Below are 16830 nucleotides of genomic sequence, written 5' to 3' on the forward strand. Positions count from 1 at the left end.
AGCACTTGGGCCATCCTCCACTGCACTCCCTGGCCACAGCAGAGAGCTGGCCTGGAAGAGGGGCAACCGGGACAGAATCTGGCGCCCCGACCGGGACTAGAACCCAGTGTGCTGGCTCCGCAAGGCGGAGGATTAGCCTAGTGAGCCGCGGCGCCGGCCTATACCACTGGATTCTAACTATTTATATACTTTTGTTTGGTTACATGTTAACTTTCAGACTTGAAAGTTAAGAAAAACTTAGGCAATGGTTTTTGTACTCTGTCATTCTGGAAACAGTTTAATTAATTTTCTACTTCATTCACTCTGTTAAAATGATGCTAGTAGCTTAAAATCTGAAATATAGTTAAATTAGTGTATATGGCTGTTTAAAAAAAGAATTTTGTGTTAACAAGAGATCTGTGTCTTTCGTTCATGAATTGGTCATAAGAAGCGGCATTTTGGTAGGCACTGGTTTAAGTTCCAGCTGCTCCACTTCTGGTCCAGCTCCCTTCTGATGGCCTGGAAGGCAGCAGAGAATGGCTTAACTGTTTGCACCCCTGCCACCCATGTAGGAGACCTGGAAGAAGCTTTTGGCTTTGGCCTGGGCCAACACTGGCTGTTGTGGCCATCTGGGGAGTGAACTAGTGGATAGAAAATCCCTCTCTGTCCCCCTCCCCCCCAACTCTGACTTTCAAAATGAATAAATAAATCTGAAAAAAATAAATGGCATTTTTGGAAGCAGATGTTTCGCCTGGTGCTTAAGACACTGTCATCCCACATTTTGAGTACATGGGTTTGATTCCCAGCTCTGTCTCCTCACTCTGACTTCCTGCCAGTGCAAACCCTGGGCAGCTTAGTTAATGGCCACCTGTGTGCGAAACCTGGATTGCATTCCTAGCTCCCAGCTTTGACCCATGCGTAGCTGCTGCTCCAGCCATTGCAGGCATTTGGGGAGTGAACCAGTAGATGGGATATCTCTCTCTCTCTCTCTCTCTCTCTGTCTCATAGAGAAATAATAATCATGGCCGGCGCCGCTGCTCACTAGGCTAATCCTCTGCCTGTGGCGCCGGCACGCTGGGTTCTAGTCCCGGTTGAGGCTCCGGATTCTGTCCCGGTTGCTCCTATTCCAGTCCAGCTCTCTGCAGTGGCCCAGGAATGCAGTGGAGGATGGCCCAGGTCCTTGGGCCCTGTACCTGCATGGGAGACCAGGAGGAAGCACCTGGCTCCTGGCTTCGGATCGGAGTGTGCCGGCCATAGCGGCCACTTGGGGGGTGAACCAATGGAAAAAGGAAGACCTTTCTCTCTTTTTCTCTCTCTCTCTCTCTCACACTAACACTGCCTGTCAAAAAAAAAAAAAAAAAAATCATAAAAGAAATGACATTTTCCCCCAGAGACTTAGAATCATCACATTTTAGATCAGCATAGAACTTTTTGAGCGACTGCTTGGTCATTCCTTTTCACTCTGGTTAGAACATTGTGAACAGTAATGTCAGGTTAGCATTTTTCATGAATAGAGTTGTGTATTAGTCCACTTTTCATCCCTCCAATGGAGTGCGCGAGAAAACCAACTTTACAAGGAGAAAAGGCTTACTTAATTTACGGTTTTGGAGGTTCAAGTCCAAGATCCAGTGGTTTTGTTGCCTTGAACTTGCTGCTGTTGGCCCTGGTGGAATGTGGTGTGAGGGCAGAGCAGGAGTGGCATGGTAGCCAGGAAGCCGAGCGAGGTCCTGGGCCCTACCCAGACTTTATAATCAGCCTTCTCCCAAGAGTTACCTCCCAAGACCACACTCCCTGGGTACCTCCCACTAGAGGTCAAGGTCCTACCCACTTAGTGCCATTAATATAGAGGTTGGGCGTTTAAAATCTTCTCTGAGAACAGGAATGAAATTGTGTTTAGATCATAGCGCTGGTAATAGGACTCATGTGCTGGTTCTCCAGGTCCTGCTGGAGTTCTCTTCTCACGTTGCCCGTTGTCTGTAAGTTCTTCCCTGATGAGGAGGTTGCATCCCTGTGAACCATTCTTTTTTCTCTGCAGTTTCTAGCTGTCTTGGGGGGTGCTACCACCAAAAATTTTGGCTCATTATTTGATGAGGAGATCTTGTGTCTGTACTGTGTAAGAGGATAGTAATGTTCTAATTTTCCCCTCAACGTTGTTTTACTTAGCTAACAGTTTTTCTTTTTAGTTTTTATTGCATATAACTTAGATAAGAATGACATTTCTTATTTTTCTAATAGCCAGACAGCCTTCACGTAGTGAGAGTCTTAAGATGAAGTCATGGTTGAGCTTCCATTATCAATCTAAATATGCCAGCAGATAATACTGTCAGAATTTTTTAGATTTATATATCCTGTTGCATCTCCCCCAATATGCAGTATGTCACATAATTACAGAGATAGTTATAATCCAGCAAAATAAAAGGGCACTTTGATTCCCAATCTGTTTCTCATTGTTCTTCATCCATGTCTGAATGTATAGATACCTAAGCCTCTTTGATTCATGATGTACTCCAAGTATGGAGCTGAACCCTAAGAACCATTGCAGTAGGTGATGATTGGTGTAATTGAAAACTTAGCCTTGTACTAGAAATTTTGACGAGCACTTGATACTGGTCATTTTGGTCTTTATGATATCCTTTGAAGTTGCCACTATTCTTATTCCCATTTTACACATGGGTTTTTCAGGTAATAAAACTGTCTTTGGTTGCATAGAAACTAAGTTCATTATGCCCACTAAAGGAGTATGGTCAGAGTGAAAGTTTTTTTCCCCCGTGTACTTTTGTTTCACTTTGATAGACAGATTCATTTGTTTCTATACTCAAAATTTGTGCTTTTTTTTAATGTGTGAAACAAGGCACATGCAGAGAAATCTCATTGCTGTTCTGTGCATTTCATTGTCATATACTTCCTATCAGTAAACATATTCGTTAGTTTCTGGCTTGTCTTTACTGCTTTTATTTTTGTGGAAGATACATATGCATGCATATATCTATGGATTATGTGTGCTTATCGTCTCGTTCTGACTTCCCTTCTCTCCTACGCAAATGCACTGTGCGTCTGCACTTCTTTTTCATTTGACAATGTATCCTGGACATCACTTGGAAGCAAGATTTTTATCCACATCCTCTAATATCAAGTTCCACCAGGTCCCTTAAACAGACTTTGTCATTTTCATCCAGGTATGGGTCCTCCTCCTCATGCTCCCTTAGAGAGTCGCAGGTTGGATACTTCTTGGACCTCCAGGAGTCATGTTTCTTCCACTGCTCACAGCTTGTTTCCCTTTGTTCCCCTTCTGTTCTCCCTTCCCTCCCATCCCTGCCCCTTCCCTCCCATCCCTACTCCCTTCCCTCCTACCCTCCCTTCTGCCGCCACCCCTGTCTTCTGATTCTGAAAGTTAAGGTTAGGGCACTTGGGAGATGTGAGGTGTAAACAGAGGCCGGAAAGGAAGTGCAGCTGAGTTTAGAGACTTTTCCTCAGGTTTTGGTCTTCACCAGGGAGTGGTGCTTCAGACATTGCCATGAAGGAGCTCCCAGGAGGAGGCGGGGTAGAGCAGGACAGAGATTCCTAGGAACAGGCAGGTTGGTGGAGGATGCGCTGGAGCTGAACTTGTGGCCGGTGACTAGGGCTTCGTGACGTCTGCTTTCTTTGCTTTCTTTTCTGTGAATAGCATGGGGGGACGAGCAGGACACAAGGGTGGGTTGGTGTTCTCCTTGGTGGTCCTTGCAGAGTGAGGGATGTGAGTGAAAGCAGCAGCTTGCGTGTAGCAGTAGAGGTGCTGGGGCCCCGCGGACACAGTGGTAAGGTGGCAGACTGGGTGACTGTAAGGTGCAGCTCCCAGTGATATGAAGAGCGGTGCAGTACCCTTTTCCGTTCCTCTGGTAGGATGCAAAGTGCACGTGATAATGCGTTTCCCTCCATCCCTCCTTCCCCACCTAGCATGCTCCCTCCATGTCTGGCTCTACCTCTCATTGCATCATCATCAACATCTCTGTTTTGCAGTTTGTCTAAGCAAGATAAGGTATCCACTTAATTGAGAGAATTGTGCCTTCCTCTCAGAACCATGACGGGCAGCAGTACGGTGTAGAGTAGTTAAGAGATGGGTTTTGGAGTTCGACTTAGGTGTCAGTTTCACCTCCACTCTCTGGAATCCTGCTGCTTAATTTTCCTGAGACTCTAATCACTCTTTGGAATAGAGGTAATAAGTGTGTAAGCTATAGGGGACTGTATGGAATACATTCTGTTTGCGAAGTGTTTAGTGCAGTGGTTGGCACTGAAATGTTCAGTAAATGTAGCTGTTGCCACTGTTATTAATTCTGCTGCTGCTGTTGTAATCTGAGTCAGCTAAAGGTGCAGCGTCCGTATCCTAATGAAACTGAGGCACAGTTTATACTTGGCTGTCTGACAAATCATCGCTTCCTGGTTCTGAATGGATCTTTCCATACTGTTTTCTCTTGACATTGGCTTCTGGTTTTTTGTTGTTGTTGGTTTTTTTTTTTTTTTTTTTTTTTGAAATTTACCTAAGGTGTCTTTTTTATTGTTTAGGTTGTTAATGTCTTAAAATCCTTATTGACAAATCTCGATGGCGTAAAGAAGGAGAGAGAAGGCCTTGAGAATGACCTGAAAGCCGTGAATTTTGACATGACAAGCAAGTTTTTAACAGCTCTGGCTCAAGATGGTGTGATAAACGAAGAAGCTCTTTCTGTTACTGAACTGGATCGAGTCTATGGAGGTCTTACGTCTAAAGTGCAGGAGTCGCTGAAGAAGCAGGAGGAGCTTCTTAGAAGTATTCAGGTGAGACTTGTCCTTAGTAAGAAATCACAGAAAGGAGATGCCGGCAGTAAACCTGCGTCCGTGTAGCAAAGTGAGACTGGAGAGCGTCTGCAGTTGACAGTGGAGCGTGATAACTTACGCATTTGCGAAATCCAGTGTGCCACATTGTTTTTTTTTTTTTTTTTAAGATTTATTTATTTATTTGAAAGTCAAAGTTCCACAGAGAGAGTAGGAGAGGCAGAGAGAGAGAGAGAGAAAGAGGAGAGAGAGAGGTCTTCCATCCTATGGTTCATTCCCCAATTGGCCGCAACGGCTGGAGCTGTGCTGATCCGAAGCCAGGAACCAGGAGCCTCCTCCAGGTTTTCCCATGTGGGTGCAGGGGCCCAAGAACTTGAGCCATCTTCTACTGCTTTCCCAGGCCACAGCAGAAAGCTGGATTGGAAGTGGAGCAGCTGGGTCTCAAACTGGCACTCATATAGGATGCCGGCACTGCAGGATAGGGCGTTAACCTGCTGTACCACAGCGCCAGCTCTGTCACATTGATTTTTAAAAACAAACTCACAGGGCTGGTGCTGTAGAGCAGCTGGTTAACAGCCCCGGCCTGCAGCAGTGGCATCCCCTATGGGTGCTAGTTTGAGTCCCTGCTGCTCCACTTCCAATCCAGCTCCCTGCTAATGTGCCTGGGAAAGCAGCAGAGGATGGGCCAAGTCCTTGGGTCCCTGTACCCAGGTGGGAGACCTGGAAGAAGCTCCCAGCTACTGGCTTTGGATTGGCTCAGCCCTGACTGTTGGGGCCATTTAGGGAATGAACCAGCAAATGGAAGATCGATCTCTCTCTCTTTCTCTCTCTACCTCTGTAACTCTTTCTTTCAAATAAATAAATCTTGTAAAAAAAAGCACACTTATTAAAAAAAGATTTGTTTTTTATTTATTTGAAAGGCAGAGTTAGAGAGAGAGAGAGAGAGAGAGAGAGAGAGAGATGTCTTCCTTCCGCTGGCTCAATCCCCACATGGCTGTGACTACCAGGGCTGGGCCAGACTGAAGCCAGGAGCCAGGGGCCTCTTCCAGGTCCCCCACATGGGTATAGGGGTCCAAGCACTTGTGCCATCCTCCAATACTGTTCCAGGCACTTTAGCGGGGAGTTGGATCGGAAGTGGAGCAGCTGAGTCTTGAACCAGTGCCTAGATGAGATGCCAGGGTAGCAGGTGGAGGCTTAACTTGCTATGCCACAACGCTGGCCTCAAGTTTCTGTGGCTAAAATATTGCATGCTACTTAGAAGGGTTTCATGATTCAGATATTTTGAGTTATTCCATGTTTTTAAAAGCTTATGTTTTTTTTTCGTATACTTATTGATGGTTGTAATTATATGCCTATGCATACTTGAGTAATTTTAAAAATTTGCAAAACTGAATATGCTTAGATATTTGAGGTTAGTGTTTGTATTTTACATAGGTAGTTTTTACTAACAGGAATTGAAATTTTGTCCTTCTAGTGAGTTACAAATTGTATATTTCTATTCCTGAATATTACATCCAGGGAGAGAAGTGTACATTTCATGTTTTTTTAGTTGTTATATATTAATAGAAACCTTTAATCCTTATTTATATTTTCACATCAGATTTATGATTATTTTGTTTGAAAGATTTAAAGTATGTGCTTTCCCAAGAAATGCTATATTAGGTATTTCTAGTATTTGTGTAATTATATGATTTTTTCTTTGGAAAATGTATTAATAAATATTTTATGAGCTATATTAATTTTATCAATAAATGTAAATATATAAATCTTTTTTTTAACAAGGTCTCACACCAGGAATTTTCAAAAATGAAACAGTCTAACAATGAAGCTAACCTAAGAGAAGAAGTTTTGAAGAATTTGGCTGCTGCTTATGACAACTTTGTTGAACTCGTAGCTAATTTGAAGGAGGGCACCAAGGTATGAAGTACATACGGAGGAACCTCAAGGGCTAAAAGTGTAGATGTGGAAGTATTGTTTGGGAAATTCATTTGTGTTTCTACCTGGACCACATAGTCTTTGCCTCAAATTTGTTAGCTTTTAATGCTTTCTGTGTCTGTGAGGTTCGTTATCCAAAGGAAAAAGCTTAGTGAGAGTGGCGGCTTTTCAGGAGAATGTGGAAGAGTGAGTTGTGTGTATGGCATTGCAGGTGACAGGAATCAGCACAGAGATGCCCAGCCAGAGGCACTTTTGTAAGCGTCCGTAGGTGAACCGGTGAGTGGGCAGTGAGGGAACTGGGGCAGTCAAAGCTGACTTGTGGCGGGGGAGGGGAGGTGCGGCTTTAGTCTTCTGTGCGGTGGCTTGGCCAGCAGTCGAGGCCTACCTGAGAATCTCTGCGTATACTAAATGGGTTTTAAGTGCTTTCTTCCTTCATGCCTTAGAAAGTTTAGGGAAATGCTTATATTTGTTTTTACCAATTGTTTTGACTTTGAGGAAACAGGTAGGTGATTTTTAAGTTTTTCAGATGTGTAATTCCTTGGAGATACTTAACTCCATAATGATTATAGCATTAAGTTAATCTTGACTTAAATACAATAAGTATAATATAAAACTCTCTGAAAAGGGTAAAATTAGTACAAATGCTTTTGAATAAAGAGGATAATAAAATGCCATTTTGACTTGGTTGAAAATGCTTCATTCAAATATATTTATACTCTCTGGAGAAAACTCCAAAGAGCCTTTGGAAATTTTTTGAATATTGCTGAAATTATGCCTACATTTCTGTAGTAAATATGTAGATGTAATCCTTCTACTTAAATAGATTAGTTACCATCATTAACTGGTTGACCTTTCTTTAGGAATTTGGAGAACGTTGATGATCATAAACTTCTAACTTATTGCTCTTTGGCTTTTAGTGATTTTTGTTATGAATTTTAGGTCCTTGGTGTTTAATATTAAGTCGTGGGCTAGTTCTGGTATGACTGTGTCTTATGTAGAGGATTTTATTTTACGTAATGTTCTTCATCTTTAGCCATTCTTGACAAATGAGCTGTGGATAGTGTTGCTCCATAGATTAAAAAATTGTATTTGTTCTTTGCTTACAGTTTTACAATGAGCTGACGGAAATTCTGCTCAGGTTCCAGAACAAATGCAGTGATATAGTGTTTGCACGGAAGACAGAAAGAGATGAACTCTTAAAGTAAGTCTGTTTTGTGTAAATTTTACATAAGTATTTCCTTATAGAGACTTTTGGGATGAAATTGGTAGTGTGACACAGCAGTTTCCCTCCTTGTCTCCTTGGTATTTTGCAAAGCAGCACGCAAGCAGATACATAATCTGGGAATGAAAGGATAAAGAGAAGCGGGACATGCAGATGTACGGAGTGAGTGAGATGACAGAATGATACAGAACCCGCCTCTCTCACACTCTACGTGACATGCAGGTGTAGCGAGTGAGATGACAGAATGATACAGAACCCGCCTCTCTCACACTCTACGTGACATGCAGGTGTAGGGAGAGTGAGATGACAGAATGATACAGAACCCACCTCTCTCACACTCCGTGACATGCAGGTGTAGGGAGTGAGATGACAGAATGATACAGAACCCACCTCTCACACACTCCGTGACATGCAGGTGTAGGAATGAGTGAGATGACAGAATGATACAGAACCCACCTCTCTCACACTCTCCTTGACATGCAGGTGTAGGGAGTGAGATGACAGAATGATACAGAACCCACCTCTCACACACTCCGTGACATGCAGGTGTAGGGAGTGAGATGACAGAATGATACAGAACCCGCCTCTCTCACACTCCGTGACATGCAGGTGTAGGGAGAGTGAGATGACAGAATGATACAGAACCCACCTCTCTCACACTCTACGTGACATGCAGGTGTACGGAGTGAGATGACAGAATGATACAGAACCTGCCTCTCTCACACACTCTCCGTGACATGCAGGTGTAGGGAGTGAGATGACAGAATGATACAGAACCCGCCTCTCTCACACTCCGTGACATGCAGGTGTAGGGAGAGTGAGATGACAGAATGATACAGAACCCACCTCTCTCACACTCTACGTGACATGCAGGTGTACGGAGTGAGATGACAGAATGATACAGAACCTGCCTCTCTCACACACTCTCCGTGACATGCAGGTGTAGCGAGTGAGATGACAGAATGATACAGAACCCGCCTCTCACACACTCTCTGTGACATGCAGGTGTAGGGAGTGAGATGACAGAATGATACAGAACCCACCTCTCTCACACTCCGTGACATGCAGGGGTAGCGAGTGAGATGACAGAATGATACAGAACCCACCTCTCTCACACACTCTATGTGACATGCAGGTGTAGGGAGAGTGAGATGACAGAATGATACAGAACCCACCTCTCTCACACACTCCGTGACATGCAGGTGTAGGAATGAGTGAGATGACAGAATGATACAGAACCCGCCTCTCTCACACACTCTCCGTGACATGCAGGTGTAGGAATGAGTGAGATGACAGAATGATACAGAACCCACCTCTCTCACTCTCCGTGACATGCAGGTGTAGGGAGTGAGATGACAGAATGATACAGAACCCACCTCTCTCTCACACACTCCGTGACAGAGAAAGGGGACAGATACTCTAAGGAATACCTCGGACAGAAATGCAGGAAAGAAGATTTTCAAAAGAAGATGGTAAGAAAGCAGCACCTGATAAAACCTGAGGTGTCAGAATTCAGGAAAGGAGTAGAAGAGGAAGAACAAAGTCATTCCAGTATAAAATGAAATGGAAGAAACACAGGGGAGAACAGACACAGAAGACACAAGAGCATGGAATGGAAATGGGGAAATCACATGGAACAAGAATTAAAAAGGGTTGGGAGAAGATGGGCATAGAAGATCCAATGTCCTTAATGAGTTTCCCTCAGAGAAGAAAAACCAAAACAGCTGAACAATGATGCAGTTCAAGAACATTTTTCTAAAAGAAATGAAGGCTTGGGACTGGTGCTATGGTGTAATGGATAAAGCTGCTGCCTGCAGTGCCAGCATCGCATATGGGCGCCGGTTCAAGTCCTGGCAGTTTCACTTCTGATCCAGCTCCCTGTTGTGGCCTGGGAAAGCAGTGGAGGATGGGCCAAGTGCTTGGGCCCCTGCACCCACGTGGGAGACCTCGAAGAAGCTCCTGGCTTCTGGCTTTGGACTGATGCAGCTCCAGCTGTTTTGGCCATTTGGGGACTGAACCAGTGGGTGGAAGTCCTCCCTCCCTCCCTCTCTCTCTTCACCTGCCTGTAACTTTGTCTTTCAAATAAATAAATAAATCTTTAAAAAAAAAAGGAAATGAAGGCTGTTGAAAGGGCATAGTACATGATAGGGAAAAACAATAAGAACGTCCAATCAACAACAAGGAACATGTTATTAGCCTTAAAAAATGGGGCCAGCGCCATGGCTCACTTGGTTAATCCTCCGCCTGTGGCGTCAGCATCCCATATGGGCACTGGGTTCCAGTCCTGGTTGCTCCTCTTCCAGTCCAGCTCTCTGCTGTGGCCTGGGAAGGCCGTGGAGGGTGGCCCAAGTGCTTGGGCCCCTGCATGCACATGGGAGACCAGGAGGAAGCACCTGGCTCCTGGCTTCAGATTGACGCAGCGCCGGCCGTAGTGGCCCTTTGGGGGGTGAACCAACAGAAGGAAGACCTTTCTCTTTGTCTCTCTCACTGTCTAACTCTATCTGTCAAAAAAAAAAAAAAAAAAAAAAAAGATGGCAGGACCTTTCAGATAGACATAAAAGATTAAGCACACTGATGAAGTCAGTTTATAAAAAGGTCAGAATAGTTTAGGGTGGCCGCAGTCCATGCTAGGAGAGAGTGGAACCATTGCTTTAAGAACTGAAGGACAAGGGCTGGCCTGGTGGCCTGGCAGGTAAAGCCACCACCTGTTACACCAGCATCCCCTGTTTCTGCGTGTTTAAGTCCCCAGCTCCCTGCTAAGGGCTTGGGAAAAGCAGTGGAAGATGTCCTCAGTGTTTGGGTCCCTGCACCTACGTGGGAGACCCAGATGAAGCTCTTGTCTCCAGGCTTTGGCCTGGCCAAGCATTGTCATTGCAGCCAGCTGGGGACTGAACCAGTGGATGGAAGGTCTCTCTCTGCCTCTCCTTCTCTCTAATCTGACTTTCAAATAAAGAAGGAAAACTTAGGGAAAAAAAGCTCAAGAACAATAGATGTGAGCTGCAGATTTTCTTTTTTTTTTTTTTTAACTTTTATTTAATAAATATAAATTTCCAAAGTACAGCTTTTTGATTACAGTGGCTTTTTCACCCCATAACTTCCCTCCCACCCGCAACCCTCCCATCTTCTGCTCCTTCTCCCATCCCATTCACATCAAGATTCATTTTCAATTCTCTTTATATACAGAAGATCAATTTAGTATATACTAAGTAAAGATTTCAACAGTTTGTACCCACACAGAAACACAAAGTGTGAAGTACTGTTTGAGTACTAGTTATAGCATTAATTCACATTGTACAACACATTAAGGACAGAGATCCTATATGGGGAGTAAGTGCACAGTGACTCCTGTTGTTGACTTAACAGTTGACACTCTTGTTTATGGAGTCAGTAATCTCCCTAGGCTCTAGTCATGAGTTGCCAAGGCTAAGGAAGCCTCTTGAGTTCACCGACTCCAATCTTATTTAAACAAGGTCATAGTCAAAGTGGAAGTTCTCTGCTCCCTTCAGAGAAAGGTACCTCCTTCTTTGATGACCTGTTCTTTCCACTGGAATCTCACTCGCAGAGATTATTTATTTATTTATTTATTTGCCAGAGTGTCTTGGCTTTCCATGCCTAGAATACTCTCATGGGCTTTTTGGCCAGATCCGAATGCCTTAAGGGCTGATTCTGAGGCCAGAGTGCTGTTTAGGACATCTGCCATTCTTTGAGTCTGCTGTGTATCCTGCTTCCCATGTTGGATTGTTCTCTCCTTTTTAATTCTATCAGTTAGTATTAGCAGACACTAGTCTTGTTTATGTGATCCCTTTGGTTCTTAATCCTATCATTATGATCAATTGTGAACTGAAACTGATCACTTTGGCTGGTGCGATGGCATTGGTACATGCCACCTTGATGGGATTGTATTGGAATCCCCTGGCACGTTTCTAATTCCACCATTTGGGGCAAGTCTGATTGAACATGTGCCAAACTGTACATCTCCTCCCTCTCTTATTCCCACTCTTATATTTAAGAGAGATCATTTTCAGTTAAATTTAAACACCTAAGAATAATTGTGTGTTAATTAAAGAGTTCAGCCAATAATACTAAGTAGAACAAAAAAATACTAAAATGGATAAAGTATTACATTGTACATCAACAGTCAGAACAAGAGCTGATCAAGTCACTGTTTCTCATAGTGTCCATTTCACTTCAACAGGTTTCCTTTTTGATGCTCAGTTAGTTGTCACCAATCAGGGAGAACATATGATATTTGTACCTTTGGGACTGGCTTAATTCACTCAGCATAATGTTTTCCAGATTCCTCCATTTTATTGCAAATGACCAGATTTCATTGTTTTTGAATGCTGTATAGTATTCTATAGAGTACATGTCCCATAATTTCTTTATCCAGTCTACTGTTGATGGGCATTTAGGTTGATTTCAGGTCTTAACTATTGTGAATTGAGCTGCAATAAATACTAAGGTGCAGACAGCTTTTTTGTTTGCCAATTTAATTTCCTTTGGGTAAATTCCAAGGAGTGAGATGGCTGGGTTGTATGGTAGGGTTATATTCAGGTTTCTGAGGAATCTCCAGACTGACTTCCATAGTGGCTTGACCAGTTTGCATTCCTACCAACAGTAGGTTATTGTCCCTTTTTCGCCACATCCTCACCAGCATCTATTGTTGGTAGATTTCTGAATGTGAGCCATTCTAACAGGGGTGAGGTGAAACCTCATTGTGGTTTTGACTTGCGTTTCCCTGATGGCTAGTGATCCTGAACATTTTTTCATGTGACTGTTGGCCATTTGGATTTCCTCTTTTGAAAAATGTCTATTGAGGTCCTTGGCCCGTCTCTTAAGTGGGTTTTTTGTTTTATTGTTGTGGAGTTTCTTGATATCTTTGTAGATTCTGGTTATTAATCCTTTATCTGCTGCATAGTTTGCAGATTTTTTTCCCATTCTGTCAGTTGCCTCTTCACTTTCCTGACTGTTTCTTTTGCTGTACAGAAACTTCTCAATTTTATGCAATCCCAAATGTTAATTTTGGCTTTGACTGCCTGTGCTTCTGGGGTCTTTTCCAAGAAATCTTTGCCTGTGCCTGTATCTTGCAGGGTATCGCCAGTGTTCTCTAATACTTTGATGATGTTGGGTCGTAGATTTATACCTTTAATCCATGTTGAGTGGATTTTTGTGTAAGGTGAAAGATAGGAGTCTTGCTTCATGCTTCTGTACATGGAATTCCAGTTTTCCCAGCACCATTTATTGAATAGACTGTCCTTGCTCCAGGTATTGGGTTAGATCCTTGATCAAATATAAGTTGAGCCACAGATTTTCTCTCCAGACTGTTATCCAAGTGTTTAGAAGGCTGTGTTTATAGTAATAAAGAACTTAAAGAGTACTACATCTATACCGGCCCAGTCGGCCAGGCCTTTCTTCACCTTGTGTTTGTATCTAAATATTTTTCTGTAGAAGTTGGGAAATTGCCAAAGCTCTAACTTTGTCTACCCCAACAAAGAACACGGTAGTTGTTTTAGAGTACTCCCACTAAATCTTTAAAAAGCAAATAGTTATTTTTTTTTTGATCTGGAGCTTTAAAAGCACACACACACATCAAAAACAAACACCTTCTTAATTAGTTGTACTGATAAAAAAAAATCTGACAAAGATTTAAGCAAACAACAGTTCTTAGACCATTTTTAGTTAAAAATAATGGATGTGAAAGGCCTATAAAGTACTTGCCAAGGATATTCACCAGTATGTTAAAAAAGAATCGTGACCAGGAAGAAGGGAATGGTTATTCCAGTAGTGCAAGGATTGGTTCCGTACTTTTCTATCTAGGGAGAAAAAAATCATACAATTCTGTTTATAGATGGGGCAGAAGCATTTGAGAAAATAACTCTAGTGATACTGAATAAAAAAGGAGTAGATAGGGGCTTCCTTAACATGAAGGGGGAAAAATGAAAAAAGAAGTTATTCCTCACATTCAGCATCATGACTAAATGGAGAAACAACATCCCACCCAGCGTCAGAAACATCGCAGGTGCTCCCCATCGGCACAGCTGTTTACTGCTGTACTGGCTGTAGTGAGCACAGCTGGACAAGAGAAAGAAATCAGTGACAAAAGCTGGGAAGGAGAGGTAACACTATGTAGAGTTTCTAGTTGTAGAGTTGACCCAAAAAATCAACCTCCACATTCTGCAAATAGTAATTATTAATGAACCTACTGGTCATAAAAATAATTTGTAGAAATTAGTAATGTTCATATAAGTAGCCCTGTGGAAGATACAATGGAAGAAAAACCAATAGCAGCAAAAAAGGTAAAATATATGAGTGAAATTGTTACATATGAGATCTGTCTGAAACACACTGTAGGATATTATTTCAAAGACACAGAAGAAGACTTTGAGCCAAGTTTAAAGACATATTCCTGGATAGAGTGACTCACCTTCATAAAGATGTTAATAAACTTACACATACAGTGTTCTGATTACAAACTAACAAATACTCGTTTGGAAGTAGACAAGCTGATCCTAAAGTTGAAGTAGAAAAGTAAACAAGATTAGCCAGGGAAACTGAACAAGAATAGTGAGCAGACAGTGAGCATACCACACTTTGAAGGTACACAGTACTGTTAGAGCAAAGAACGAAAAACAAAAGTAGACCCAAATGCGTATGTAAACTTAGTACAGAGAAGTCCTGAAACTAGTCAGAAGTTGGCAACAGATGCAGAGCCATTTAGAAAGCAAGTTATTTGGATGCCAGAGTGAATTCCAAATGAATGAGATTGAGATGCGTAAAATGAAATGTGAAGCCTACCAGAAAATGGGGACTTGCTTATTAAAGCTGGAAGGCGAGGTCTTCCTAACGCTTCCTGAAATCCAGAATCCATTAAGAGGACAAAAAGGTTAGTTCATCATTGAAATAAGCACAGTCAAGCTCTGACAAACTAGGGAAACAGCAATGGAAACTTCCTGAGGCTAATTTACCTTACATATATAAACAGAGTTATTGAGGAGAAAGAAAAACTCCCCAATAGAAAACCGAGGAAAGGATGTGAACAGACGTCTGTAGGCAAGGAAGTACACGTGACTCTTAACCACGTGAAAAAGTACCCTCGTTCAGCATTAAGTACGAATTAAATACTCTGAAATAGCCTTTTCCTTATGGGCAGAGACCTGGAGATTTGTTGCTTTGTGCCTTGTCGACACAGGCCAGGGAGTAGATGCCATTCCTTGCACTGAGAGTAGAGATTGGTCTAATCCTTGCATAGAGCGGTTTCACCGACTGAGAAGGATAATATATTACAAAGTGAAGTGTCCTTTAATCTGCCTGTTCTGTTTTTGGGAATCAATTTTGAAGAAATTAGCATGTGCTAGATGTGACATATTGATGAGCTTATTCATTTTTGTATTGCTTATAGCAATGAAAGAATCAAGTTGTGTTCATTGCTGGTGAATAAGTCAACCAAGGAACTGTACAGTGGAGTACTGTGCACCTGGTTTTAAAAAAGAGATGTTTTCAGTTTGCTGATATGGAAAGAAAGATCTCTGAATAGTTACAATCAAAAGAAAAAGATATAGAACAAATGCATTATGTGTGAAGACGGAAAATAAAAATAAGCATTTAAATGTGCTTATATCTCTAGATATTCTTTGGAAGAAATATTTAAATTTTCTCATTTTCAAGTATTTCATGTTTCAGGTCTCAGATTTGAAAATTAGGCTCATTGCTTATCACATGTGTTTTTCTGTATTCGTACTATAAACAAAATTAGTTCTAAGACAGCATAAACTTGTCACATATTTTCATCTCAGTGACTGAAAGGTAGGTAAATGATAGAAAAATAGACTATTTACTAAAAGGGGCTTTTAAAAATCTGGTGGTTTATTTTGTTAAAATCATTGTTAATACTCAGGGCCTGACCAGCTCTCTGCTGTGGCCCAGGAGTGCAGTGGAGGATGGCCCAAGTGCTTGGGCCTTGCACCCCATGGGAGACCAGGATAAGTACCTGGCTCCTGGCTTCCGATCAGTGTGATGCGCCGGCCGCAGCGCACCGGCCGCAGCGGCCATTGGAGGGTGAACCAAAGGCAAAAGGAAGACCTTTTTCTCTGTCTCTCTCACCGTCCACTCTGCCTGTCCAAAAAAAAAAAAAAAAAAAAAAAAACAACCTCAGGGCCTGAATTCTTTGAACTTGTTTTATTGACTGTAACGTGCAAAAGAGAAGTCCACGTAAGTGTGCATCCTGTTTGTTATTCATGAACTTGAGTACACTAGGTAGGCTGTACTTCGATCAGTACATGAAAATCTCAGCACTCTGGAAGCATTGCTCATGCTCACACCCTGTCATTACCCTCTGCCCCAGAACAACCACTGTTCTAACCTTTAAGAACATAGATTGCTTTGTTCTCCTATTATACTGTATTGACAGTGAATCATATATTCAATGTTAGATTTCTTCTGTGGCTCGTTTTCATTCAACGTTATGTTTGTGAAATTCTTCCTTACAGTTGTATGTATCTGTAGTCTCATTTCTTACAAATTTCATCATGTGAATGAAAAATTCTGGGGGCCTGTGCTTTAGTGTAGTGGGTAAAGCCGCTGCCTGCAGTGCTGGCATCCCATATGGGCACCGGTGCAAGTCTTGGCTTCTCCACTTCTGATCCAGCTCTCTGCTGTGGCCTGGGAAAGCAGTAGAAGATGGCTCAAGTGCTTGGGCCCCTGCACCTGCATAGGAGACCCCGAAGCTCCTGGCTCCTGACTTCGTATTGGCGCAACTCCAGCCATTGCGGCCATCTGGGGTGTAAACCAACGGATGGAAGACCTCTCTCTCTCTGCCTCTGCCTCTGTAACTCTGCCTTTCAAGTAAATAAATAAATCTTTAAAAGAAAAAAATTCATTCTGCTGTTGAATCCTTGAGCAGTTTCTAGTTT

The 16830-nt window shown here is 42.5% G+C and overlaps 1 protein-coding gene across 4 annotated transcripts in view; it reads left to right on the forward strand.

Annotated features, from left to right (window-relative positions):
* The window catches only part of PDCD6IP (programmed cell death 6 interacting protein), a 77131-nt gene that overhangs the window by 50217 nt on the left and 10084 nt on the right, over nt 1-16830 (forward strand). For 2 of the 4 annotated variants that reach the window (XM_051818594.3, XM_070072930.2), the window contains exons 13-16: nt 4519-4767; nt 6547-6681; nt 7806-7900; nt 9260-13848. In XM_051818594.3, the coding sequence (XP_051674554.1) occupies nt 4519-4767; nt 6547-6681; nt 7806-7900; nt 9260-9272 (492 nt within the window). In that variant the 3' untranslated portion in view covers nt 9273-13848. Of the gene's footprint in view, nt 1-4518; nt 4768-6546; nt 6682-7805; nt 7901-9259; nt 13849-16830 lie in introns of those variants that run through there. The other 2 variants (XM_051818592.3, XM_051818593.3) reach the window with 1 other exon arrangement.

This window comes from Oryctolagus cuniculus, chromosome 4 (assembly GCF_051225735.1).
Source record: "Oryctolagus cuniculus isolate XC-2025 breed Fujian yellow rabbit chromosome 4, ASM5122573v1, whole genome shotgun sequence".
NCBI lineage: Eukaryota > Metazoa > Chordata > Mammalia > Lagomorpha > Leporidae > Oryctolagus > Oryctolagus cuniculus.